General features: G+C 48.7%; 1 protein-coding gene across 2 annotated transcripts in view; it reads left to right on the plus strand.

Annotated features, from left to right (window-relative positions):
* The window catches only part of UNC45B (unc-45 myosin chaperone B), a 28,941-nt gene extending 4,751 nt beyond the window's left edge, over positions 1 to 24,190 (plus strand). For both annotated transcript variants that reach the window (XM_046677657.1, XM_046677658.1), the window contains exons 6-20: positions 1,796 to 1,963; positions 2,537 to 2,705; positions 6,319 to 6,489; positions 8,926 to 9,097; positions 10,609 to 10,909; positions 11,828 to 11,922; positions 12,087 to 12,228; positions 12,993 to 13,133; positions 15,010 to 15,137; positions 16,084 to 16,150; positions 16,944 to 17,057; positions 17,413 to 17,528; positions 18,370 to 18,487; positions 20,620 to 20,775; positions 23,531 to 24,190. In XM_046677657.1, coding sequence (XP_046533613.1) covers positions 1,796 to 1,963; positions 2,537 to 2,705; positions 6,319 to 6,489; positions 8,926 to 9,097; positions 10,609 to 10,909; positions 11,828 to 11,922; positions 12,087 to 12,228; positions 12,993 to 13,133; positions 15,010 to 15,137; positions 16,084 to 16,150; positions 16,944 to 17,057; positions 17,413 to 17,528; positions 18,370 to 18,487; positions 20,620 to 20,775; positions 23,531 to 23,791 — 2,319 coding nt within the window. In that variant the 3' untranslated portion in view covers positions 23,792 to 24,190. The remainder of the gene's footprint in view (positions 1 to 1,795; positions 1,964 to 2,536; positions 2,706 to 6,318; positions 6,490 to 8,925; positions 9,098 to 10,608; positions 10,910 to 11,827; positions 11,923 to 12,086; positions 12,229 to 12,992; positions 13,134 to 15,009; positions 15,138 to 16,083; positions 16,151 to 16,943; positions 17,058 to 17,412; positions 17,529 to 18,369; positions 18,488 to 20,619; positions 20,776 to 23,530) is intronic.
* The last annotated feature ends 3,334 nt before the right edge of the window (positions 24,191 to 27,524 follow it).

The raw sequence follows: 27,524 nt of genomic DNA on the forward strand, positions 1-27,524 counted from the left end.
GCTATAGAAAATAGCATGATCTGTGAGAAGGGCCGGGATAAGGTGAGACCAATGAAGAGAGTCCTGCAGTAGGATGGGATCTTGTCTTTTTTTATATTTTTGATATTTTGTTCATCCAGAATTTGTTTTTGCATTGCATTGATTTAAATATTTTAAAATATTGCGTTAAATATGATTTGTCCTGATGACTGAGGTTTTTGGCGCCCCCGTAAATCTTGCACCCGAGGTGAGTGCCTTACTCACCTCACGCTGGTTTCAGCCCGGAGAAACAATGACACGTTTAAATGTATTCCGTTAGGAAATATTGCGGAAAGTCATTGTGAAATATGAAAATATTTACTCTTAATACCGTCCTCTTAGCCACATTTGTTGCGTTTTCTCGTATTCCCTTCTACTATTTCTTCAAAGGAAAAAAAATGGAACATCTGAATGTTTCACATTTAAAAGAACTTGACAGACAATGCCTGGGGAGTTTTTGTTAGTTTTATGGTGAATAAACCCATGTAATATGCAAATATCTTTTATAACAAACTCCTGTGAGGGCTAAATGAGTTGTTAACAGATAAAGATGCTTTGAAAAGCACCAAGTCCTTGACTGAGAGTGATGATGGCTCTGGTCCTGTTTGCCTGGAATTCTCTAACAGCCCATTCCCCTCCATCCCACTCCCCGTCTCTTTGCCTGCCTCCTCCTGAGTTCCTCCTCCAGCCCTGTCCTGCTGGAGGCCTCCTCTCCAGGGCTGGGGTTTTTTAAGGTGTATGTATCCTCGCGTGGAAATGCTTCAGGGTGAGAAGACACTTGGAAACCTCTTAGCTCAACTGCTTCATTTTACAGATGCGAATCTGGGGCCCAGAGAGGTGCTATGACTTCTCCAAGGTCACACAGCTAACATATGGCAGAATCAGTACTCAAACTCAGGGCTTTCAAGTCCCATCCAGTGTTCTTTCTGCCCACCACCTCCCACCTTCCTGAGACCCCCTGCAACTTCAGATTACCCAGAATAGGTGAACAAACAAATTAAAAAACACCAAAACCATATTCTAGGAAAATCTTTAAAGGAAAAGAATTCTCCATGTAAAAACACTTCTGTTTAAAGATAAACTGAGGCATATTAAATATTTTAGGAGTTTCTTTGGGCAAAATCCATTTGAATTGGGCAGCACCAAGACAGGAAGCGGTGAGGAGCTGTGTACCGACAGGAGCCCAGAGAAAGACTTTTATAGAAAAGATGCGGTGGCAAAGCAAGAACATGATTTGATTGGCTGTAGCTTAAGTGGCTGCATTATTTGGGAAAGCCTGGTTCGCTGTGATCGGTTGTCCGTAAGTTTCGGTTTCTCAGCCTTGAGGCATCTCAGGCTCAGGTTTGGACTTGCCTACCAGCTACCAAGCCATTAAAGCCACCTCAGTCTAATGCCCCTTTCTTTAATTAATTTAACACTTCTCTACCTTTTTAAAGTCCTTATCCATAAGCATGTATACACAATTTTATTTTAACATAAGCGCAATCACAGTGAGCTTGTGATTCGGATTCTGCTTGCCCATGTTTTTTCCAAGTTGCTACATAGTCTTTTTATTTATGACTTTAATGGCTTCAATATATTTCACCAAGTTGGTCTTTATGCCTGTTACTTTGTTTCTTCTTTTGAATTACGTTCGTGGGCTATATTCCCAGGAGTAGGATTACAGGGGAAAGAATATAACGATGTTTTGAAGACCCAGTCCTTGCACTTGGCTCATGGCCAAGGCATCTGCAGCCGGAGCGCCCTCATGACCCTCATCATGTCCTCCCTTCTCCAGTCTGCCAACAACCTCATTGTCCTAGGCCGGGAGGAAGCAGGGGCCGAGAAGATCTTCCAGAACAACGGAGTGGCCCTGTTGCTGCAGCTCGTGGACACCAAAAAGCCGGAGCTGATGCTGGCCGCCGTGCGGACCCTGTCGGGCATGTGCAGCGGCCACCGAGCTAGGGTGAGGGCCTGGGTGTGGGGTTCTTGGCACAGATAGCTGCCTGTCCTGCGAGGACCTGGAGGGTGACATGTGGGCAGGGTGTGGCTGGCATGAACAGACCTGACACAAAGTCTAAAGTGTCCCTCTAACCTTGGTTGTTTGGGCCCCATTCAAGAGACTGATCCTCTTGTTTTTCCTTTGAGATGGAAATGGGTCTACCAAGGATAAGGTTATTGAAGGTCCTCTGTGAGGAAGAGGGGAATGCAAGGCTACGATGGTTTACATTGTTTCATACTAAGTCTTTGAAATCCAGTGTGTATTTTAAACTTAACAGCACATCAACGTGGACGCCATGATGCAAGTGCTCCATGGCCCCATGTGGCGAGTGGCTGCTGCATGGGACAGCACAGCTGTAACCTCTAGAAAGGGGCGTGGCTTATATCAAGGACCTTCTCAGACCCTGGGCCCCATGAAGTGTTGACTGCCTGTGCTTGTTTCCCTGCTGCATGGGGGGGCTATCTCCCACTCCCTAGCCTGCGTGGCAGCTGGAAGGGAGGGGCGGGCAACTGACTGTGGTTCTCGCTGGGGGTCTAGGCCACAGCGATTCTCCATGCAGTCCGGATAGACCGAATCTGTAGCCTCATGGCCGCCGAGAACGAGGAGATGTCGCTGGCTGTCTGCAACCTGCTCCAGGCCATCATTGACTCTCTGTCTGGGGAGGACAAGCAGGAGCATCGAGGGAAGGAGGAGGCCGTGGTTCTGGGTAGGAGACATTGTTTAGTTTTGGTTCAAGGGGGTGGGAGCAAGGGAGAGTCAGTTACCGCCTCAACCGGGCATTCCCTCTATGTGGAGGTGGCCTGGTTTTGTTTTTGTATTTATTTTCTGGTTATAAAAATAGCAGAGGCACAGCAGCATTACGTGCAATAGCTTAAAGGTGGAAGCAACCTCAGTGTCTGTTGATGGATGAATGGATAAACAAAATGTGGTATATGCATACAATGGAATATTATTCAGCCTTAAAAAGGAAGGAAATTCTGACACGTTACAGCATGGACGCACCTTGAGGACGTCAGAGTAAGTGAAGTAAGCCAGTCACAAAAAGACAAATACTGTATGATTCCACTTATATGCGGTTAGTAAAATAGTCAAACTCATAGAGACAGAAAGTAGAATGGTGGTTGCCGGGGGCTGGGGGAGGAGGAGATAGGGTATTTAATGGGTACAGAGTTTCAGTTTTGCAAGATGAAAAAAGTTCTGGAGATGGATGGTGGTGATGGTTGCACAACAATGTGAATGTTCTTAATGCCACTGTACACTTTAAAATGGGTAAAATGGTAAATTTTATTTTGTGGATATTTTGCCACAATTTAAAAAAGTAACAGAGGCTTACTGGAGAAACTTGGGCAAATTTAGAAATACATAAAGATTAAAACAAACAAACCTGTAATCACTCTCCAAATAACCACTATTATCAATTGTATCCTTCCAGTCTTTTTTCTATCCGTCTGTATATCTGTTTAACAAAGTTGGAATTCGGCTATGGATAGTTTTGTGGTTTTTTCCTTCACTGAGCATTATATTAGTATTGCATACTATTTAATATTCTTAAAAAGGATTCCTTTTGACTTTAATAATTATAATTTTACGTTTGTTTCACTCCTCATACATGAACATACCGACTCATGCTTCTTCCTCCACATCCAGGTTGTGGGCATCGTTTTAGAAGTTCCTGCTCTGCCTGAGAGGGTGACAGAGGCAGGTTCCCTCACAGAAAACTTAACGTTAAATAATAATAATCTTAAATAATAATAAGTAACTGATCTTAAATAATCATCTTTTTTTTTAAAGATTTTATTTTTTTTCATTTTTCTCCCCAAAGCCCCCAGGTACATAGTTTTGTATTCTTAGCTGTGGGTCCTTCTAGCTGTGGCATGTGGGACGCTGCCTCAGCATGGCTTGATGAGCGGTGCCATGTCCGTGCCCAGGATCGGAACTGGTGAAACCCTGGGCCGCTGAAGCGGAGTGTGCAAACTTACCCACTCAGCAACGGGGCCGGCCCCTTAAATAATAATCATGATCTTAAATAACAATAATAAAAACTTGATCTTAAATAATTTAACATGATCTTATATACTATACCATTGTATTGGCTGTATCATAATTCATCAACCAGCTCTATATTGTTGGCGATTTAGATTCTTTCCAATTTGCCTGCTTATGAAAACACTTCATACCGATTCTTTATGTAAGCCTATGTTTGCATTTTTAATTATTTCCTTGGAACAAATTCCTAGAAATGAGAATATAGGTCAAAGTCTGTGAACAACTAAAATTCTTTCTCCATCTTGCTTTCGGATTCCTGTCTGAGAAGGTGCTGTTACCGATCCTGAAGTGAATTCGCTCACCCGTTGTGCAGCAAGCGAATCTCTGACACCAGGTGTGGTGGAAGAAAGTAGGAATTTTATTTTTGCACAGCGCTGAGCAAGGAGAGAGGGCAGCTAACACTGAAATCCCAAACTCCCCGAAAAGCTAAAAGGAAGGGTTTTTATTTGGGGTTTTAGGTAGGGGAGGGGGAGCATATGGCCTTGCTGGTCGGAGCTTTCCCACCAGCCTGTCTGTGGCCTTGAGACACTTGCAGAGAGGAGGAAGCCTGTGACCTTGCTGGTCAGCAGCTTTCCCACCAGCCTGTATCTCTTTGCGGGGGGAGATAGTCCAGGTGCTTGTCCTTGACGGTGTCTGTCTCCATGGAGGATAGTGGATTCTGGAGCCAGGAAGCCAGAGAGTAAACAGGGAATGAGTGTTTTGGTTTTAACCCCATATATGCTGGGTTTAACGTGGGGAAACTGATATCCAGGTCGGTATCAGTGCATCAATTTGTACTCTTCCCAAGTGATAAGAGTTCCTGTCTTAACTCATTCTCAGACTAGTTATGAATCATTCTTAAACATATTTTTATCATTCTTAAACATATTTTCCTGTGCAGTGAGTAAAAATCATCTTGTTATCTTGTTTGAATTTCAAAAAAATTGCTAGTGAGATTAATCATTTTTTAAATATTTACTAGCCATTTGGACTTCTTTGTCTGTGAATGGTTTGTTCAAATTGTTACCTATTTTGTCTGTTGGGGTATCAGTGTTTTTCTTTTTTACTGGTTCATAAGAGCTCTTTGTAGATTAATAATATTAACCTTTTGGAGTCCTGGATTCTTGATGTGGTTCTGACTTAACATTGTTATGGTCAGCAAATCACGTTCCTTTTCTGTGCTAGGATCATTGGAGGGTCCAAGATGGCCTCACTCGTCTGACTGGTGGTTAACTGAAGATGCTGGCTGGGGCACCTTGCTTCTACTCCTTGTGGCCTCTCTAGTGGGCAGCCTGGGTTTCTATGTAACATGGTGGCTACATTCTAAATGGACAAGCCCCAGTGTGCAAGTGCTTTTTAAGCCTCTGTTTGGGCCATAAAGTCACATGAACAACCCAGTGTGTGTGTGGGGGGGACTCCCCAGGAGCGTGAATACTGAGAGGCGTGGTTCGCTGGGGGCCACAACTTCCTGGGGAGGTAGTGAGCTGTTGGATGTCTCTGCTGAAAACTTCTTCCATGAGTATTGATTTCGTATCTGTCTCCTTGTAGCTTCCGCCCCACTCTGGTCCCAATTCTGCCCTCTGGAGCCACAGAATAAGTCTGTCATCTCACTCTCATGACATGCCTTTATCTGAAAACAAGCTGTCATGTCCACTTGTGTCTTCTCCAGTTAGATAGCCCCATTCTTTCATCGTTTATTTATTTGACATTGTTTGGGTTCTTTCCCTTTCTACCTGCCTGCCTGCCTTTGGGCTCCAACCTAGAATGAGAACAAAGTCTCCAGGTCTCAGAGAGCTCAGACAGGGCACAGCAGGAACAGGCATTCGCCTTTCAAGATCCGCAGTGGCAGGGAGAACCTGGTGTCCCAGCAGAGGCTGAATTCAGGCTCCCAGCATGCCTGAATCTTGGGAGTAAGATGCCTGTAGGGACTGTAAATTTCCCTTCTGGAAAACGTTTTATTAAATCAGTTTATTAAAAACACCATGAAGTGTCCCTGGATCCCTGCCAGTCATCGCCTGGGACTAAAGAACTTTCTAAGAACCAGAGCTGTTCAAGGATGGAATGGCTGTTGTAGAAGTCAGTGTTCACTGGAGGACCCCTTGGGGGTGTTGTCTGGGGATTTCTCTCTTTTTGCGGTAAGATGGGCAATACTATAGTCTCCTGGGAAATTCCAATATCTAGGAAGCAGTGGGTTTGATATTTCCAGAGTCCTTCTAGAAGCCTCTGCCATTCTTGGCCCTATATGCGTGAGGCTCCCTATTCCTCTCTATTTACCCCGTCCTTTTCTTCCTCAGACACCAAGAAGGACCTGAAGCAGATCACCAGCCACCTGCTCGACATGCTGGTCAGTAAGAAGGTGTCTGGCCAGGGCCGGGATCAGGCCCTGAACCTGCTCAATAAGAACGTCCCCAGGAAGGACCTCGCCATTCACGACAACTCACGCACCATCTATGTGGTGGATAATGGTGAGGAGGCAGAGGGTCTGGGGCTCGCTCCAGCATTTCGCCAGGGCACCAGGTGACCCGGTACTGAGCAGAAAGTGGAAGAGGCGTGGCTCTTGTCTGGGAGAAGTCTTCAGTGCCACCGGAAAAGCCAGGAAAAGGCATTAGCATATTGGGATCCCCCTAGGTGGGGTGGTGAAAGTGTAAATCAAGGTTCTGAATTCAGGGCCTGAACACACCCAGAAAGTGTCCACACACCCCCCAAAATATGTGGGTGTGGTTACCTAACAAATGGGGCAAATGCCAAAAAACTAAACAGGACTCCACCAACCATGGGGTAGCATTCCTGATGGCCAGCAAAATATTTCCTAGGCCTTCGAGACGGGAGAAATGGCATCGAGTGTCCTTGGTATAAAGCACAGTAACGGTATTCTAGCAGATAGTCACTAAACTTGCCAGCTCCAGGGTGTCACCCCCTCTCCTGAATCACCTTCTTTAATTGTTCAGGAATCATAGCTGTGGCTTTAGAATCGGCTGTGATAAATTCTCTTACAGTTTTAATGACATACAGGCCATACCTTGTTCTAAAAGGTTCAGATTAGCTTTTACCAGCTTGCAATTTATTCTCTTTTGATGCTGCACTTCCTGTGTTTGGTTGTCATACATCTCAGCAAAGTGCACTTTAACAAATTACTCTGATGCTTCAGCCCCACCCCCAACCTTTTCTCCCAGCTCTGGACTTCTCTGCATGTGTTACAAAGGCTGAGCATAGACAACAGCCCCCTTTTCTCTGCACTAGGATCTAGGCTCAACCTCATGGTTTAGGGGATGGGGTGGTAGGGAGCAATATTTGTTATTCTAGGCACCAAAATGAATAGCACTTGAGTAAAATAATGTAGACTTCAAAATCCTAACGAAAAGCTGCCATGCTGAGCTTGTACGTTGTGCAGACCGGGCTGGAAGACTGGGGCAGGGGAACCACCAGGATGTCAAGCCTGAAGTGAGCTTTTGGGTTTGGGGAGGGAGCAAAGATTAACAAGGTGGAAGTCCAGAGTGTTCTAGAAGAGAAGTGAGATGCTCATGGCAGCTCAGGAAGGAAAGGGAAGAGTGGGAGATGAGGGTGGGGAGATGGTGGAGGTGGAGCAGGTGTATTTGATGGGGCCTTTGGGAGGCAGGCTGAGGAGTTTGGGTCCCTTCCTCAGGCCCCTTCCTGTACCTCTCCAGCTCCACACGCTTTTGGGTGGGTGATAGAACACACACTGCATAAAATGTACTGCTGAGCGCTTCCAATTCCCTCCTAACACCAGAGTGTCGTGCCTCCAACATTTACCCTGGGTGTTCCTCCTCCCACTTACCTGTGCCACCCAAGGGCTGACCAGCTCCTGCCACCTCTGAAACCTGGCCTGAAATCACGCCATCCATTGTCCCAGAGGCGGCATAGCGTAACAGTTAATATGGAGGGCTTGGAAATCAGACATTGCCGGGAGGGTGTCCTTGCTGTGTCACTTGCCAGCTGCGTCATCTTGGGCAACTTACTTCATGTGTCCGAGTCTTGGTTTTCTGCTCTGAGAGATGGGAATAATGATTTGTAACCAGTAGGGTTACTGTTAGGATTAAATGAGGTAATGGATATAAAGCTCTTGGCACACTGTAAGTCCTCAGATGCGTCAGCGTACAACTCTTACTCTGTTGGAGCGAACCATCCCACTCGCAGGTTACCACTCTGTCCTTGTCACCCTGGTTGTCATCTTTTTACATCTGTCTTCCCTATTGTATTGGGAGCCTTTTGAGGTCAGGATTGTTATTTTTATTTCGGTATCCGGTACCTAAAGGGTGTTCATTTATTCATTCACTCATTCATTTATTTATTTAACAAATACGTAATGGTTGAATTAGCCTGATGGGTAATAGGAAGCCATTGAAGATTCTTCCACAGAAGAGAGGAGAAGGGATAATAATAAATAGTAAATATAGTATTTACTAAATAAATAATAAATATTTATTGAATGATAATGATGTGAATGGATGGGCAAAGGGCAGTCTCCCTACATTATCTCCTTGAGTCCTCAAACTCCGTGAGGTAGGTAGTATTGTTCCCATTTTCCATATAAAGAAACTGAGGCCTGGGGAAAAGAGAATGTGAAATGGTATTTGAGGAAGGTTATACATCAACCCGTAGAATGTTAGCACTGGTCGAGTCCTCTGAGGTCGACTAGTCTTAATTCTGCAGTGTGAAAGTAGAGGCTCCTAGCGGGAGGTGAGTTGCTCAGGTAGGGGCAGAGGCAGGCGTAGAAGCTGGGTCTCTTGGCCCCGTTCCAGTGCCCTCGCTCTGGATAAGCCATGTGCTATGTGAGGGCAGGCTGGAGAGAAGCTGGTGATAAGACACGACTGAGCGAGGGGGTGTGTTTGTGAAGACAAAGCCCTGCAGGGGTCTTATCCTTGCCACCATCTGTCCTGCAGGCCTAAGGAAGATCCTGAAGGTGGTGGGGCAGGTTCCAGATCTGCCATCCTGCCTGCCCCTGACCGACAACACCCGCATGCTGGCCTCTATCCTCATCAACAAGCTCTACGACGATCTGCGATGTGACCCGGAGCGCGATCACTTCCGCAAGATCTGTGAGGAGTACATCACGTGAGTTTCCTGGGGTTCATGGGGTCGGGCTCTGTATGAGTTATGGCTGGCTGTGTAACAAATTGCTCCCAAACTTAGCAGCTTAAAACAATAATAATCATTTATTATCTCACAGTATGACAGCAATTTGGGAGAGGCTAGGCTGGGTGGTTCTGGCTTGGGGGCTTACAAGTTACAGTCACAAGTTGGCCTGGACTGCAGTCATCTGAAGACTTGACTGGGGCTGGAAGATCTGTTTCCAAGATGGCGCACTCACATGGCTGGCACGTTGGTGCTGGCTCTTGCTGGGAGGCCTCAATTCCTCCCTCAGTGGACCTCTCCTCATGGTAGCTGGCTTCCCCTGGAGTGAGTGATCTAAGAGAGAGCAAAGCAGAAGTGGCAATGTCTTCTATAATCTAGCTTCAGAAGTCACACACCATCACTTCCACCACATTCCATTCATTAGAAGCAAGTTATTAAATCTGGTCTATGTTTAAAAGGAGAGAATTAGGCTCTGTATTCTGCTGGGAGGAGTGTCAAATATTTTTGGACGTATTTTAAACCTACCACAGGCTCCTGTGGTTGAAACAAATGAACGTCAGCTTGTCAAAGAGGGAGACCTGGCTCTGTCAAGACTTTAAGGACTATGTGGCCTTACAGAAACTAGACAGGAGCCCGGGACCCTCAGCAGCTGGAGTCCCTGGGACTTCTCATTGCCCCTCCATCATCACTGTGACTCTGATGCTCTCTCTGCGTCTCTGTTTCTCTTTATGTGTCCTTTCCCTTCTCCTCCCACTGCTACATGGCCTTTTAGTCCTTTATTCCAACGATTCTCAAACTTGTTAATGATTGGTATTTCTGGGAACCACCCCCCACCCCGGACTCAGTAGTCTGGGGTGAGGCTCAGGAAGCTGCATGTATAGAAAGCACCCCAGGTGGGTCTTGAGAGGATGGAGACACTGCCCACTTTCTGGAAAGCCTGTAGGCTGACGGCTTTCACTTGCTGTCACGTAATACTTGCCTCAGCTGAGGACGACAGCTGCTTCATCCTTCCCAGGGCAGCCAGCACCCAATGACTTGTCCCTCATTCCAGCTTGGGAAAACTTGAAGGGTGTCTCAGCTCTAGAGCTCTTCACAGACTGAGGCTCTGTCAGGACTGCATTGCAGCCCAGTGCTTCCTTCTGTCCAGTCCTGCTTTCTTCCCTTCCCCGACAGCTGTTGACCCCAAGAACTCTCCCTAGTAAACTTCCTGTGTGTCAATCCCCATCTCAGAAAGTGCTTCTTGGGGAACACAATCCATGGCACTCCTGTTATATCGTTTATCCTCATCATAACTCTGAGAAGTAGCAGTATGGTCCTCAGTTTCCAGATCAAGAAGCTGAGGCTCAGAGAGCTTCAGTGAATTGCCTAAGGTCACACAGCACATAAGTAGTGGATCCGGGATGCAAATCCAATTCTGTCTTGTCCTCAGATCTCACACTCTTCCCACCCCCTGGGCCAGTTGTCTTGACCACGCTTGCCCTCTGTTTCAGGGGCAAGTTTGACCCCCAGGACATGGACAAGAATGTGATTGCCATCCAGACGGTGTCGGGGATCCTGCAGGGCCCCTTTGACCTGGGCAATCAGCTGCTGGGACTGAAAGGTGTGATGGAGATGATGGTAGCGCTGTGTGGCTCGGAGCGTGAGACAGACCAGCTGGTGGCCGTGGAGGCCCTCATCCATGCCTCCACCAAGCTCAGCCGCGCCACGTTCATCATCACCAATGGCGTGTCACTGCTCAAAGAGATCTACAAGACCACCAAAAACGAGAAGATCAAGATCCGCACGCTGGTGGTGAGTGGGCTTGGTGCCAGACACCATGCCGGGCACCAGGGCACCAGGATGAATGAGGCATGGCCTCATCCTTGAGGAAACCACACTCTAGGGGGCACCAGACCCACCTGTAAGCCCCTGCAGAGCAGGGTGATAAGCAGGAGGCTGTGAGAACATGGAGTCAGAATGGTGGATCCTCCCGTTTAACTGTGACGACGGTCGTCTCTGTGCTTTAGAATGACACTAACACCAATGAGCTTCTGTCCAGGAAATATTTTCAGAGCAAACTCCAAAAAGTCAGTTTGTTTCCTTAATCAGTTTCTATATGGCACAGTTAAACCTGTGTTTTTCCATTTTCATTTTAGAGAAATTATTTGTATTGATCTTTTCTTTTCCTTGTAAACAATTACAGTGAAGATTTGAGTCATTGATCTGTTTGTTTACGTCAATTTTTAAAAAACTAATTATAGTTCCTGCCATTGTGAGTTTTCTCATATAGAGACATTTTTTCCTGATAAGAGTCCAGTGCTTCCTGGGTAGAATTCTGCACAGCTGCATTTGTGACTCACAGGATGTGATTTCTCTGCCCATTTTGTGCTGTAACAAGTTACCGTTGTAGTTCAGATAGGATTGGTGTTCCTTTGTGCTTATTTTTCAAAATGGCAGACCCAAAATATTTGTGGGGTCAGAATGGTGGGGGAAAGGGGCAGGGTGAGAACCTTCAGCTTCGTGGGCATCTACCCGAACCCGGAAGGCTGAGAGGAGGCATCTCGGAAGAGGTGACACCCGGGCTGAGCTTTGTAGTATGCATAGACGTTTATCCAGGCAAAGAAAAAGGGGCCAAGTGTTCCAGCCACAGGCACCTCTTTGAGCAGGGCCTCGTGCCCAAGCCTTGGTGTTTCTGACCCGAAAGTGTCCGCTGTCTGCCCTCCCCCACAGGGGCTCTGTAAGCTGGGCTCTGCAGGTGGCACAGACTACGCTCTCAGGCAGTTTGCTGAAGGGTCGACCGAGAAGCTGGCCAAACAGTGTCGCAAGTAAGGGGGTCCTGGGGAGGCCCAGCATCTCCTCTCTGGGGTGTGCCCTGGTGGATGCCGGATGGTGAAAGGCCCCTCTCCTGCTACCCACTGCCCTGAATTGCTTCACTCTCCAACCTGAGCCCTGGCACCACCCCCCAGAGCCCCTCCCTCCCCTCTTGCAGGTGGCTATGCAACGCATCCATAGACACTCGCACCCGGCGATGGGCAGTGGAGGGCCTGGCCTACCTCACGCTGGACGCTGACGTGAAAGATGACTTTGTCCAGGACATTCCTGCCCTGCAGGCCATGTTTGAGCTGGCCAAGGCAAGTGTGGCCCTGACCTGTGGCCTCAGGAGCAGTCTACCAGATTCAGGCTCACGGGGCCCCACACTGAGCCTGGGAAATGGGACCCCGGTATCCTCATTCTGGTTCTACCTCCTCTCCCTGTGTAAACCTGGACTGGTCATTTCCCTCTTTCTGGCCCTCATTTTACCTGACTGTAAAATGGGCTCACAACTCTTCATACCTTCCAGGCAGTGGGAGGATGGACAACAGACTGGTATTTTTTCCTGAGACCCTCAGGAAGTGAAGTCTTGAGGGACCGAGAGGCAGTGCCCACAGCCTTTTCTGGGCCCTCTTCCTCCTTCCCAGTGCCTCCCAGACTCCTTTCCTCCTCTGCTGGGCCAACCCCCTGGCTCTTTTCCACCACTGAAGGGAGGAATTGTGGAAGGGAGTTTCCACCGGGGCCAGACAGAGAGTGTCCAGCCCCACCCTGCCCCATCCCAGTCTGACGAGAAGGCGTGTTGGATTGGGCTTTTGAAAGAGGCACAAAGCAGAGAGCACGCTCAGAGGACGCCCATTCCTGCTCTCGGGGGGCTGTTGAGGGTGCAGGAGGAGTGTCTGCCCGTCCTGTAGGAGCAGAACCAGTTGTCTCCTCTGTGCCGCTTGTACTTCTCCAAGCTGAGCCGCACCAGCCGCCCTCCTCCCAAACCACCTTGCCAGCCATGCGAGGGGGCCGTCTTGGAGGCAGACGTCTGTTCTAAAGTTTCCTTTCTGCCTTCCCCCATCCCCCGACTCTGTGCCTCCAGACCTCTGACAAGACCATCCTGTACTCGGTGGCCACAACCCTGGTGAACTGCACCAACAGCTACGACGTCAAGGAGGTCATCCCCGAGCTGGTGCAGCTCGCCAAGTTCTCCAAGCAGCACGTGCCCGAGGAGCACCCCAAGGTGGGGACGGGGATGACCTGGGAGGGGTCTGTGCCACCAGACAGCCAGAGAGTTGGGAGGGGAAGATAGTGATGTCTGGGTGCTGTGCATGTGTGTTTAGAGGATTCTGCGTTAAGACAGATAAACTGAAGATGATAATGGTAAATCTCGTCCACCGGGTGGCGCTCATGTATTTTCTTAGTTGTTATTCTGCCTGAAAAAGACCTGAATAATCTGTAGTCTGAGAAAAGAAATGGAGCCATGACGAACGTTTTGCAGTTTATGTTGTTGATTTCATAGTCATCAGACAGTTGTATTTCATATTTCCAACACTTATAAAAATTTTGTTTTCTGGGATATCTGAATTTGGAGCTATTAGTGCTAAGTAGGAATAATGAGAGGGGGAGGGACACGGGTCACCGTTAGCCCAGATGTCACAAATCCTCTTGGGGCCCTCCCCAGTGAATCCCTGCACAATAGGGTATACTTCGTATGTAGTTTGTATGTGAATATATATGCATCATATTTCCAGCCAGTAAAACATTTAGACTTTTAAAAATGATCAAAGTAATATAACCATGTTGCAAAAACAACAAAAAGGTGGACAGTAGAGAAAAGAAAATAACCCTCACGATTACATCATCTCCATGTGAGCACTGTCGCATTTCAGTGTATTATATCACCCACCAGAGGCTTTTTTTCCCCCCTGTGCACTTTTTTTTTCATAGTTATAATCAGAATGTAGTTACCATTTTTCGCCCAATTTTGGGAAAATACTTTATACGTTTTCCACACTGCTATGTCATTCTCTGAATCGTTTTTAAAGCTGCACAGTATTTCCTGCAGGCAAGAGTGTGTGGCATGTTCTGCCGCCATAAAGTTCACACGCAGCTTCTAGAGGTTGCCAGTGACTGTCGGCCTCTTCCCAGCCTCCCGGAGGATTGTCTGCAGGGACTGTTCAACCCTGGGGCTGATTTTGAGTTTTCCCCAAAACCTGATCCGTTGTTATGTCAGCTTTGTCTGCTCCCTATCCCCTCTCACCCCTGCCTATGTCCCCCAGTGCCCCGTCTCCCCCATGGAAAGCTGACATTTTGTAAGCCTTTTCTTTGCAAGAAAAGTAATATATGAGTCTTCCAGGGTTTTGGATCATCTTTCTTCTGTTTCACTCCTCTGTGAATGAACAGGCTTTGGGGTTGATGTCCCTGTCACATCAGCTCCTCAGGCTCTGCATTGGGAGTGGGGAGGGCAAGGAAGAGGAGACGTTCTGACCTCTACAACAGCGAACATACTTACACCCCCTTGGCGGTTGTCGGGCAAAGGGGATCTGGAGGAGCGTGTTAGTTTCCTATTGCAGCTGTAACAAATTGCCACAAACATAATGGCCTAAAACAACACAGATTCATTCTCTTCCCGTTCTGGTGACCAGAAATCTAAAATCAGGTTCACTGGGCCAAAGTCGAGGCGTCAAAAGTGCTGGTTGCCTCTGGAGGCTCTGAGGGGACAGTCAGTTTCCTCATCTTTTTCAGCTTCTAAAGGCCACCTTCCTTGGCTTGTGACCTTGAATCCCTCCACCCTCTTGTTTCTGTTGTCGCTTCTCCTACTACTAATTCTGACCCTCCTGCCTCCCTCTTATGAAGACCCTTGTGATTATGTGGGGCCTGCCCAGATAACCCAGGATTCTCTCTTCGTCTCAAGACCCTTTACTTAATCATATCTGCAGAGTCCGTTTCCCCATAGGAGGGGACATATTCGTAGGTTCTGGGATGAGGACGTGGACATCTTTGGGGGTCATTATGCAGCCTTCCGCAAGAAGTCAGAAATGCACCGTCTTTAGTTCCAATACAGATTGCCCTGGTGCCCAGGCCCCTTCCCCACTGCCACCCTTTCATCTCCCCAGGACAAGAAAGACTTCGTAGACATGCGGGTGAAGCGGCTTCTGAAGGCCGGCGTCATCTCCGTGCTGGCCTGCATGGTGAAAGCGGACAATGCCATCCTCACCGACCAGACCAAGGAGTTGCTGGCCAGGTGCGGCTGCAGCGGGCCGGGGCTTGGGTCCGAGCGGACGGGAGGCAGGAGGCTGGGCAGGGAGTAGAGATGGCAGGGGACTAAATAAGGGAATCAGCCACTGGGGAGGCTGGCGAGGAGACTGAAGGGGATCAACATTGAAAAGTGATGTGGCGGGGCAGGTCATCACAGGTAGAAGTTTGCCTCAGGAGGAAAGAGGTCACTATCCATTCTGGTTCCCTAGTCCCCAGGCCCTGTGTGGGACCTGCTATTCCAGAGATGAGAGGCACAGTTTCTGTGAAGCCTGATGGGGAGGCAGACAGCCTCGCAGTTACAATACAGTGCAGTGGGTGCTGTTACGGGGAAAGACCGAGGGGTGGTTGGAGCACAGGCAGTGGCACCCAGCCAGCCAGACTGGAGGGTAGGTGGGTGGGCAGCTAGGAAGGCCTCCTGGAGGATGTGACAACGAAGTGGAATCCTGAAGGAAGAAAGGGAGCCTCCCATATGTGGGGAGGGAAGGGTTCCAGGCCAAGGGGACAGCATATGCAAATACACTGAAGACAGAGAGGGAATGAGTGAGTAAGGACGGGGTCCTCCTGTAGTGTGTCCAGAGCATGCAGTGCACAGGAGGGAGCAGTGCTAGGCAAGACCAGAGAAGTAGGCAAGGGCCAGATCATGGAGGTCCCAGGGTGTCTCCATGTTGAAGAGTTTCTCCTTGGAGGTAGGCAGCAAGGAGCCATTCTTTATCTCCCTAACTAGGCATGGAGTGGCTCCTTTCAGCCTCACTTGGCCTCACTTCCTCCCCAGCCTCTTATATTCATGGCACTGTCTTCCCAAGGTGGCTAATTCTGGAGCATGTGCACACTGCCAGCACTTTCCAGGGCTTCACTGGATCTGACTGGCTGGCCTGCTGATGTCTGAGACAGGTGTGCTGGTGTATTAAATGTCCTTTGTCCTTGCCCTACAGGGTTTTCCTGGCACTATGTGACAACCCAAAAGACCGAGGAACCATTGTGGCTCAAGGTGGTGGCAAGGTAATTGGGTGGGATAAGGTTCTTGCCATCCTAGAAGGTGCTCCCCTGGGGAGGAGCACACTCATGTGTGTGTGTGTGCTCTTTGCCTGGCCCAAGTATAAGGTACCTCCTGCCCCAACCTGACCTCCTGGAATAAGGTCATTCAATTATCTGTGCTGTCTGTCCTCATGGCCCCAAACCAATATCTAAGCAGATGTGTCATGAGATTTACTGTGGAATCCCATTTATCCTCCTTGCAATTGGAAGGAAGCAAAGTACAGACACAGAGACCATGGACTTTGCCATAGACGACTTGTCATTGAGTCCTTGCTTGTCCTCTTTTTAGCTGCATAACCTTGGGCCAATTACTTAATCTCCCTGAGCTACAGTTTCCTCATCTGTAGAATGGGGGAAAAATCCCACGCTCATTTTGCAGACTGTCCCAAGGATTAGACAAAACATACTTAATGTATTGGCTCATAGTAGGTGCTCAATAAATGCCTGCTGTTCTGATTCCATTGGACTTAGGCTGAAAGTAAGAAATCAGCATATTGATCTATTTGTCCCAAAGCCAAACGAATGTATGCGTAGGTGAGGGCGAGTGCGGGTGAAGATCTCGATGTGTGCTGGGAACCAGGGGGCATGAATCCGTGATTAAGTATGTAGTTGTTTTCTATGATTCTCAAGAGTTGATGAAATTACAAAGTCTTCCCGAAGTTCTGATGGAACAGGAGGACAGCAGCTGGAGAGGGAGGATGGGGAGAGAAGCTGCTGGGTGTCTGTGACCGAGGAGTGACTGTGCCCTTTCTTGCAGGCCCTGATTCCCCTGGCTCTGGAGGGCACAGACGTGGGCAAAGTGAAGGCAGCCCACGCCCTAGCAAAGATTGCTGCGGTCTCTAATCCGGACATCGCCTTCCCTGGGGAGCGGGTGGGTGCCTGGGAGGGTGGGATGGGGCGATGGGAGGAGGCTCCTCTGATCCTAGAGGCCTTCCCCTCGTCATCCTACCTCCGGCCTGGGAGGGGGCATGGAGAGGGCAGTAAATTGGAGGCGCCTGGATTCCAGGCCTGGTTCGGCCTCAACTAACTTGGCTGTCCTCTTGGAAACTCAGTTATCTCATATGCAAAGTAAAGGCAATAATCTTGCCTCTCAGCATCATTGTGAAGGTTGAATCAGACAGTGGGAGGGCATGTGCTTTGGAAATTCTAAAGCTGGGCTGTTATGAATGTTCAGGACTGGGCAGACATGGTCTCCGCCCAACCCACTCCTGGACACTTCCCCACAGGTGTACGAGGTGGTGCGGCCCCTCGTGAGTCTCCTGGACACACAGAGGGATGGGCTGCAGAACTACGAGGCCCTCCTAGGTCTCACCAACCTGTCTGGGCGGAGTGACAAACTCCGGTGAGTGGGGTGTGGAGGGAGCAGGGATGGAGAGAGGCGTCCCATGAGGTGTTTGGTGGAAATTTCACATATACCGTGTGTGCCTTCCTCCGAGGACAGGATCCAAGGCGGTGGGTAGAAACGACAGTGGGAGGGATCTGTGTTAGGACTTGGAAGAACCACAGAGCGAATGTATGAAGCCACAGGAGACTGCAAAGGCGCTTCTTTCTGAAGTAGTAAGGAAGATATCCAGCTGGCTGGGTGGGAATAAAGTGTATTCCTTCTTGGAAGCAGCAGGATGGTCGAGTGTATTGGGTTGAGGCTCTTTTGGTTGCAAGTGGCAGAAAACTCACCTTCAGCTGGTTTAAGCACAAAGGGAATTTAATGACTAATGTAAATAAAAAGTCTGGGGTAATCCAGATTCAGGTGAGGCTTGATGCAGGGGTTACAAAGCTGTCCCAGGTCCTACTTCTCTCCACCTCTCCTGTCTGTGTTGTCTTAGTTTTCAGATCAGCTTTTCCCCTCTCTCATGATCACAAGGGTTGCTCCAGACCTCACAACGTCTTGGCTTCATATTCAGCAGGAGAGAGAAAGAGAGAATTTCTCTTCCCCATCAGTAATGCAAGAGAATCTCCAACTGGGTGACATGTTCATCCCAAACCCCATCACTATGGCCCGGATGCTGTACTATGTCATTTAGTTTATGCCCAATGGTGCCCCTCCTGGAGCGGGGGTGGGGTCAGTGCCATCCAAACCATGCTGGCTGACTGGGATGGTGGAATGGCCCCTGGGTGGGCAAAAAACCCAAGTGCCCATGACAGAGGACTCAGTGGCCTTTCTTTCTCCACCCCTTGCACCCTAGGCAGAAGATCTTTAAGGAGAAGGCCTTGCCAGACATTGAGAACTACATGTTTGAGAATCATGACCAGCTGCGGCAGGCAGCCACCGAATGCATGTGCAACATGGTGGTGAACAAGGAGGTGAGGGGGCTCAGGATGGGGACGGGAACGGTCAAAGCATGGAGAGTTGGGCCACAGGTCAGGGCTGGTACAACTGCGTTAAGGGAGCATTTTGCCAGAGAACCCAGGAATCCTTCCTAGGTTATAGCCCCTTCCTGTAGGGACCCTGAGAGGAATATATGCACAAAGGAGACAAAGGACAACACACAAAGTCCTATTCTGCCCAGCTGGGGCTTTGACCCCAAAGCTTGGCACTGGATGAGATGGAAGGAACCGTCTCCCTAAGTTATTTAGGTCTAAATAATCTCATGGCAAAGCAGGATATGAGACCAGGGCCTCTGAGAGGTCAAAAGAGGCCAGGCCACTTGCATTTATTGAAGTTCCACATATATAAAAAAAGGAGGAAATGCAAAAACAGTTACAAACAATTTTAGTATATTCTAAATGTTAACATTTGATGAACGAACGCTATTTCCATAGAAACTGCAGTGCACTATAAGTGTGCTCTTCACAGAATAATTACAGATTTATAAAAATAAAATGAATTCAGAACGTGTCCATGGCCTCGTGGTCCAGCAATGGCACAAATTATAACCGTACAATGAATGAGTGTCTTCTTATTTCCATCCTGCCAGAGGACTGCTGTGCCTGTGGGTCTAACCTCAGCAGAGGTAGCAACAGCGTGTAAATGTGAGGCCCTTCATGCGTGTGAGGGCCAGGCCAAGGGGCCCTCCTGGGCCCTCCTGTAGGGTCTAGTGTGAGACCCACTCTGTTTCCCCTCAATTCTTAAGTCTTGGATCTTCTCACTGTTACAGGAGGAAAACTGAGACCATGCAAGCCTGTTAAAGTCAAAAGAAATAAAGCTACACAGGGTCCATCAGGGATCTGGCCTAAGGCTGACCTGGATCCTGGCAGCCACGTGGGGGGAAGAGAGTGAGTGTGTCCAAGGAAAGGGGAGGGGAGTGACAATGGGATGGGGGAGCAGCCTTCCCCCTGGGAGCACCGGCTGCTGCAACAACCCAAATCAAATTAGTCAACACAGCGGTCCCACAGGATGGAAGTCATGTCTCGCCCACATCACTTCTCGCCCATGTTTGGATCAGGTGGCTCGCTTCCAAGCAATGACTGAGGGATCCAGGCTTCTGGGATGGTCAAGAACTGTCTCCCCCTCTGCCACCTTGGCAGATAGTGAATGAGGAGAGGCACCTGCAGTACTCCACCGTGGTGGCCTGGAAATGACACACATCACTTCCACTCATGTTCCGTGATGAGCGTTGGTTCAGAGCCACATCTAGGTGCTAGACTAGGGGGTGGGGAAATGTAGTCCTTTTAGGGCAGCTGCTTCCCAGTCACAACTGTCCCCCATGAGAGGGGACCACACTGACATCTCTGCCATACTCTCGCCTCTGAGGACCACTGCTCCAGCTTCAGGGAGATGTAGGTGGAGGGTCATAACCTGGGCAGCTGTGACCTTTGACCCCTTTTGGAGCCCCACTTCTCGGAAACCTGGTCCAACAAAATGCCCTTAAACCTGACCAGCCAGACTTTACTGTAGAGCAGAGGGGCGGGGCCTCAGTGTGCTTCAAGACATGTCAAGGCTCTGGGCCCCAGGAGGCCCTTCGCCTGGCTTTTGGGTCCTTGGGAATCTTCATCCCTCACCTGGTGATGGTAAAGCAGCTCTTTAATACCAAGTCAACTACCCATTCATCCCTTGCTCTTGCCAAGCCCCTCTGCCTTCAGGAACTGCAAAGTCATTTTACGGCAGACCCCAAAGGCCCATCTGTTGTGGGAGAAACATTCCACCCCAAAGGGAAGTGAAACATGGCTCTTCAGGCAACACCTACCTTCAGGAGTCTGTGCCTGCCCCTTGCCCTGCTGGATAACTGTGTGGATAGCTGACTGCAAACAGAGGTGGTGGCACATGCTGTATGGGGGATCCCTTATTCTCTTTAACCTTTTAGCTAGAGGAGTTTGTAGCCCCTTCATCCAGCTAATCAGAGAAGACTTCCTGGGGGAGGTGGCATGGGTGAGCTGCTCACAGGAAAGCTCCAAGGGATCTTGGGTCAGAGAACGCGGCTTCAGATGCATCTTTCCCTTTCCAGGCTGGGGAGAGGGGAGCATTTTTCTCTGAGCCACGTACCTGCCTCCCACAGGTACAGGAGAGGTTCCTGGCGGACGGGAATGACCGGCTGAAGCTGGTGGTGCTGCTCTGTGGGGAGGATGATGACAAAGTGCAGAATGCGGCCGCAGGGGCCCTGGCCATGCTGACAGCAGCACATAAGAAACTGTGCCTCAAGATGACCCAAGTGGTGAGAGGGGGCCCTGGGGGCGGGCAGGGGCTGGGGGCGCTCCAGGGAATGCCCCACCCCCAGACCACACCGCCCTGTACGGTCCTCTGGGGGAGGCCAGCCCCGTGATAACCCTTCCCAGCCCGCTAGGTCTCTGCTCCACAACCTAAAGAGAGGAGAGTCATACTTTTTGGCCCCTGACATTCATTATTTGGACTCTTAAGTGTTCTAATTCAGATTCCTCCCACTGTTGTTCCACCCATTGCCTTTGCTGGTGCTTATAACTCACTACTTAAGAATAATGACAGTAATAACACCCGCAACACTGATTCCTGCCATGGAGCGCCTGGACTGCCCAGGAGAGGTCTGCATGTGGTTTGGGTGCCATAGGGAGCTCGTGGTTTGGCAAAGAGGTGGCAGATTCTCTGAAGTGAACATGATGCTCAGATCCTTTGTTGGGACTGTGGCCATCTCGGCAGGTATAACGGGAGTGATACTTACACAGTCACGAACACGGGGTGCAAAATGAACCTTTCCCTGTTTCACCGGCATCATCTCACTGAGGGCGAGAAACGTCAACATCTCAATTCGAACATATTCAAGTCTCCTTTAAAGGCAGGCTCTTTTAGATCGCTTATGGTTGGGCTGTGTGTGTGTGTGGTGTGTCTGTGTATTCTCTAAATGCCAGGGTGCTTACGCCCTCCTGGCTCCAGGGATGGAGTCTCTCTGCTGGATGGAGCTCATCCTGCTTGGTCCTTGGGCTCCAGCACTTTCCTGAAGGCAAAGTTCTCAGAGCTGGAAGGTGTGTGAATCCCCCGGAGGGCTGGTTAAGACACCTTCCCCAGATATTCTGATTCAGTAGATGGGGGGTGGGTGCTTCCAGCCTGGGGACCACACTTTGAACCCACTGCCCTCAGCAGCCTCTGCTGAAGTAACTGGTCACCCAACTCTTGTCAACAGGCCCACAGGGCGCTCTGTGACTCACCCACTTATTGTGCTCCAGCCGTTGCTCTAAGCATTCACGTCTCTTAAGTCATTTTATCTCCCCAACAACTCAGTGAGGTGCGTATGATTATTGTTATTCCTCTTTTACAGATGAGGAAACTGAGTGCAGAAAAGTCACTAGCCCAGGGCCACACAGCCAGTTAGTTGGGAAAGGACTGGAATCCTTCAGGATTGCTGACCTACTCTTGGCCACTTCTTCCTTCTTTCTGAGAGGCTCAGAAGTCTTGGCTGCATTCCTGTCCCCACACTGGCATCCTGGGGACTCTGTGAAGCTGTCCAGACCATCCTTTGAACAACTCTGAGGCCATGGTGGATGTTGGCCTCCACAGTCTCACGTCTCTGGGACATGCCCTGGGAAGCCAGGCAACAGTTCCTCCTGCCCCGGGATCCTATCCCAGTGGGATCTATCACCCCTTCCATTAGCCCTCAATGACTCCTCCTAGGGAGCGATGGGCACTGGACCCATTATCACTTACTCATCAGCATTAAGTCTTGCCCTGAAGCCTACCACAGCTAGCTGATGAAAAGGAAATGCTTTCATTTCCTTTCCTTGTGGTAGGAGACTCCGTGCAGAGTATACAAAAGTCTGCTTAGATGCTTGGAAGCGCATAATTTGCCTTTTCTTCCTCTCTGTGCCTGTCTCCCTATCTGAGAGCAGTGCATGTAGAAAGCTGTTCCCGCTGACCGTTGGAGGGTCAGGGTAAGAGGTATGAGGAAGCAAAGGGGAAAGCTTTGGGTTAGTGCCTAGAGTCATCATCCCTGTCCCCTTCCCCTGGCTGAGCTCTCACCGTGTGCCAGCCCCACGCTAAGCTCTTTCCATGTATCATATCATTAAGTCATCACGGTGCTAAGAGGTCGGCCTAGCAGATGACAGATGAGGCTCCTGAGGCTTGGAGAGGTTAAATAACTTAGTGAAGGTCATACAGTTGGTAAGTGGCTGAGCTGGGACCCGAACACTGGTCTCTCTGACTCCAGAACACATGCTGATAGCTAGTCTACTCTGCTGCTCATGGGTGTCTGTTGAATGATGTAAGAATCAAGCCTCCTGGTTCTATTCTCAGCTCCATCCCTGTCTCCTGGGGTGATCAGAGTGGTCCAGAGTCCTGTCTGCCCCATGCACAGTAGTTGGGTTGCTTCATACCTGGGAATAGAGGAGAGAGAGGGAGGAGGGATGGAGGAAAGGATACATTCCAGACTCCATTGTTGATTCCAGTTGAAGTCAAGGCTGGTGGAGTGCATGGCTAGGGCATGCCTGGAGCTCATGGCACAAAGGGCACCTGGGTTGGCGGAAGCAGGCATTGCCCATGTGCCCAGGGTTAGAATCCTCCTTTCAACAACTTCCATCCCCGTTGCACTCAGACATGCAGTAGGCCTGTCCCTTTGCTTCTCAAGACACTTAAAAAATAAATGGATGGGTGGATGTTTATTCTCTACTATTTCCAGAGGTGTGACCATAGCTAAGTTCCTTCTCCCCTGAACCTCAGTCCCTCTACTTGTAAAACGAAAGGAACTGGATTATTTCAAGTTCCTTCTAGTTCTGCAGTTCCTGCCCTGGCCCTGGTAAGGAGATGGGCATCACCCCGCTAGTCCCAAGGGGGCTCAAGTAGTCATGTGCTGAGTCCCATGCACACATAACCAGATAGGTGCTCAACCTTTCAGAGTCCGGAATCTGGGCCTGGCCAATGCCTTCTGTTTGTCTTGTCCAAAATCTCCTCTGTCTGTCCCCCCACTGATTCCTCCGATTCTTCGTTTTCTACCTCCCCAACTCCAGACAACTCAGTGGTTGGAGATCCTACAGCGGCTCTGCCTGCACGACCGGCTGTCAGTCCAACACCGGGGCCTGGTCATTGCCTACAACCTGCTGGCAGCCGATGCTGAGCTGGCCAAGAAGCTGGTGGAGAGTGAGCTGCTGGAGATCCTGACTGTGGTGGGCAAACAGGAGCCGGATGAGAAGAAGGCGGCCGTGGTTCAGACGGCCCGGGAATGTCTCGTCAAGTGCATGGATTATGGCTTCATTAAACCAGTGTCTTAGACAGGGCCTGCAGGGATGCTGGGGCTGGTCCTGTACTGTGCCGAGTCCTGAGGTGGGAACTCCTGGTGTCACTTCAGCTAGGGATCATGGCAGTGGCAGTGAAGTCTCCATATAAAGGCAAGGCTCAACGGTTCCCTCACTCGTGAATCTTCCCCTTCGCCCTAGGAAAGTTGGGATGTTTCATTGGCTCTCTTGCTCCCAGACTCCTTACATCTGTCATGTTCCAGAAATCCCTAGAATAATTTTCATCTGTGGTTTGGAAGATAGGTTGGACAATTCTTTCTGGACCCATTCCAAAGGCCAAGATAATAAGCTGAAGTTGTTTATATCTTGGAAAATGGATTGTGTGGTAAGATAGGACCTAACAGGTGTGTGACTATAAAGGTTAATACTGTTGTATCTGGATGTTGGTCGGTGCTGGTTTTTATACCCTGTCTCCCATAGTGTTGGAACAAGGCTGCCTAGAACTGCGTGTTTCAGCTGCAGGGCGCTCTCCCAGCCCAGCCCCATTCCCATCCCTCAGCTGTGTTGGAAATACAGTTTACGTTTAACAGTGTGACATGATTTTTGCAATTTGTTTGGGAAAATCTTCCAAGCAAGATGGACATGATGGATACAAATAAGATCAACTCAAAGCACTTTAAGGAAAAAGAATTCGTTGGTTCAGATATCTTGCCTACCCAGGATTCAGAAGTTGTCACCAATATTATTTTCTGTGGGGGTGTCTTTCTCTCTTTCTCACCACCTCCCCTCCCCCAACATCTTGGCTTTGATTTCCTTTGGGTTGACCTTATTTTCTGGTAGGCTCTCTCCATGTGGTAGGAAAGATAGTCCCCAGAAGCTCCACACTCACTTAGTTGTTATAATTCATAACTATGGAAGAGAAGAGAGAGGACCATTCTCAGGAAGCTGGTGAAATGCCCAAGGATGGTTCTGATATGTCCAGCTTGTGTCACATTTTCATTTACCACATTAACAGAATAAAGAAGACAAATAACATGACTATCTCAATAGACACAGGAAAAACATTTGATAAAATTCAACATTGATGATAAAATGTCTCAGTAAACTAAAAATAGGAGACTTCTTTAGTCTGACAAAGATTATCGACATAAAATCTACAGCCAACATCATATTTAATGATCCCCCTGAGATGAAGAATAAGACAACAATATCTGCTATTACCAATTCTATTTGACTTTTTACTGGAGGTTCTAGCTAGTATAGTAAGGCCAGAAGAGGAAGTGAAAAGCATAAAGATTGAAAACTAAGAAAGAAAACTGTCAAATTATTCACATAACAGGACTGTAAATCTACAAATATAGTCTTAGAATTAATAAGTGAATTTAGATAAGGTCAATTTACAAAAATCAATTGTATTTCCGTATACCTGTAACAAACAATTGAGAAATGAAAGTATAAAAGATGATGCCATTTATAATAACATTAAGCACATCAAATGCCTAGGAATAAATCATGTGAAAGATTTTGAAGGATCTACATCGAAAACTATAAAATATTATTGAGAGAAATAAAAGAAAACTATATGATGAGATATTACCATGTTCATGGATTGAATGACTCAACATCATGGAGATGTCAATTCTCCCCAAATTGACATATAGATTCCATGAAATACCAGTCAAGCTTTGAGCCCTTTGAGGGACAGAGACTGACAAGTTGTTTCTAAAATGCACATGAAAATGCAGAGTCAAGAATAATGAGCAAGGACTATCTTAAAGAAGAACAAAGTTGGAGCAAACTACGTGAACAGGTACTTCATAAAAGAGGCCAATAAGTATATAAACGATGCTCAACCTCAATAGTCGTCAGGAAAATGGAAAATGAAATTATTATGAGATGCCACTATAGACCTATTGGAATGGCTAATACTAAAAACACTGACAAAACCAAGTGTCGCTGAGAATGTGGAATAACTGGGACTCTTATACATTGCAGATGGGAATGTAAATTGCTACAACCACTTAGGGAAATGTATTTGGCAATATGTATCCCCTAAAAGGATTTGGCAATGTCCCCTAAAATTGAACATAAGCATAGCTAGCAACTCCTAGGTACATGGCCAACAAACATGTCTAACAATGAGAGAGAACATTTTTCACTATCGCTCCCAAGTGGAAATGACCCTAATGTCCATGGAAAATGGATAAATTATTCCATACTTCTAGAGGAGAAAATGATACATCAATGTAATTGAACAAATTACACTTGTATTTGAATTCATATTCTGCCTCAGAGAACAAAGTGGAGGTAACTTACAAACATGATATTCAGTGAAAGAAGCTGGACCTAACAGACTATACTGTAAAGTGCATGCTTCCATTCACATAAGTTTGAAACCAGGCAAAACTAGCCTGTGATGTTAAAAGTCAGGATACTGTCCTTGCAGGGAGAAAGGATCAGATAGTCACGGGGAGGGGCACAAAGACAGCTTCTAATTTTTGGTCCGGGTGTGTTCACTTTCATCAAACTTATTTTTCGTGCACTTTTCTATATAATGCTATGTTTTTAAAGACAAATTAAAAGGTGAATGATGTCTTTCTCTTAGAGTGTGAGGATTATATAAAACAATGGATCTAAAGCCCCTGGTCCTTAGTCTATGAATAGTCAATACTAACTAGTTCCCTTCCTTTAATCTGTTCGGCCTTCCCTGTTCCTTGGGGTAGAGTTGCAATACGGTACCAGGATGAGCTCCCCTATTGGTGGATCTGTATTTCAACAGGTCTCTTAGGGGAAGGGCAGTCTGGTGAGGAAGCCAGTTCACACTTGAAATTTCTCCAAAGAATGGCTGCCACCTGGCCTTAGCGTGTTTAGGAAACGTAGGAGTCCTGGGCAGAAGAGCTGGCAGTGGTGAAATGGAGACACTTCTGTTCACCGTGGTTCTGAGGCAGAGTGGCCGGAGGGCATCCCGTGAGAGCAGCAGCTGGAGCTGGGACTGGACTAAACCGCCCAGGAGCCCCCACGATGCTGCCTACGTAGCAGCTGAAGGCCAGGAAGTGCGGGTTCGGATCAGCTCTCCGTGCAGCCTGCTCCTCGCGCCCTTCGCCTTCTTGGGCCTCTTGGAGCGTCTGGGCAGGGCCCCTGGCGCGGAGCCTGGCACATCGCGAGTGCCCAAAAAATATTTGCTTGATTTTGTTTTCTCTGAATCCCAACACCAGCGCCTGTCACCGTCTGTAACTAAATCCCACTGCCCTGGCCGGGCCCAGAAACTCTGCCTTAGGCACATATGCTTTAAGATAATTTCAGCAGTAAGAGAGAAAGTGTACGTCTGCAGAAACGGAGGCTCGATTTCCTACCTCCTTCTCCACCCATGGCCCACACTCACCTTCTTTCCCCGGGCAAGTCGAACAGGAACCCACCGGCTGGAAGCGCCCTTCGGGTTGACAGCACGCGCGGGACTCAGGGGCGTCTGCCCGAGGGCGCCAGAGCTGGAGGTGGGAGGGTGCCGGGATGTGGGAAAGCACCCGGGTCCACCCCAACCCCAGCCACCGCTGTGGTCCTTCCAGACGTGGATCCCTGGGTCAAGTAGGAGTGGGTCCTGGGTCGAGTAGATGCTGTTGTTGCTCCGTGCCCCCAACTCTGTGTCATCCCGGCCGTGTGGCATCCGCGAGCCCGGTACAAGGAGCAGACACAGGAGGTTAGTGCCTCCGCAGAGACGCCCGCGGTGGCCCCGCGAGTTGGTAGGAAGGTTCTCTGAGCTCCTTGGCTCAGA

The sequence above is a fragment of the Equus quagga genome, chromosome 11, assembly GCF_021613505.1.
Source record: "Equus quagga isolate Etosha38 chromosome 11, UCLA_HA_Equagga_1.0, whole genome shotgun sequence".
NCBI lineage: Eukaryota > Metazoa > Chordata > Mammalia > Perissodactyla > Equidae > Equus > Equus quagga.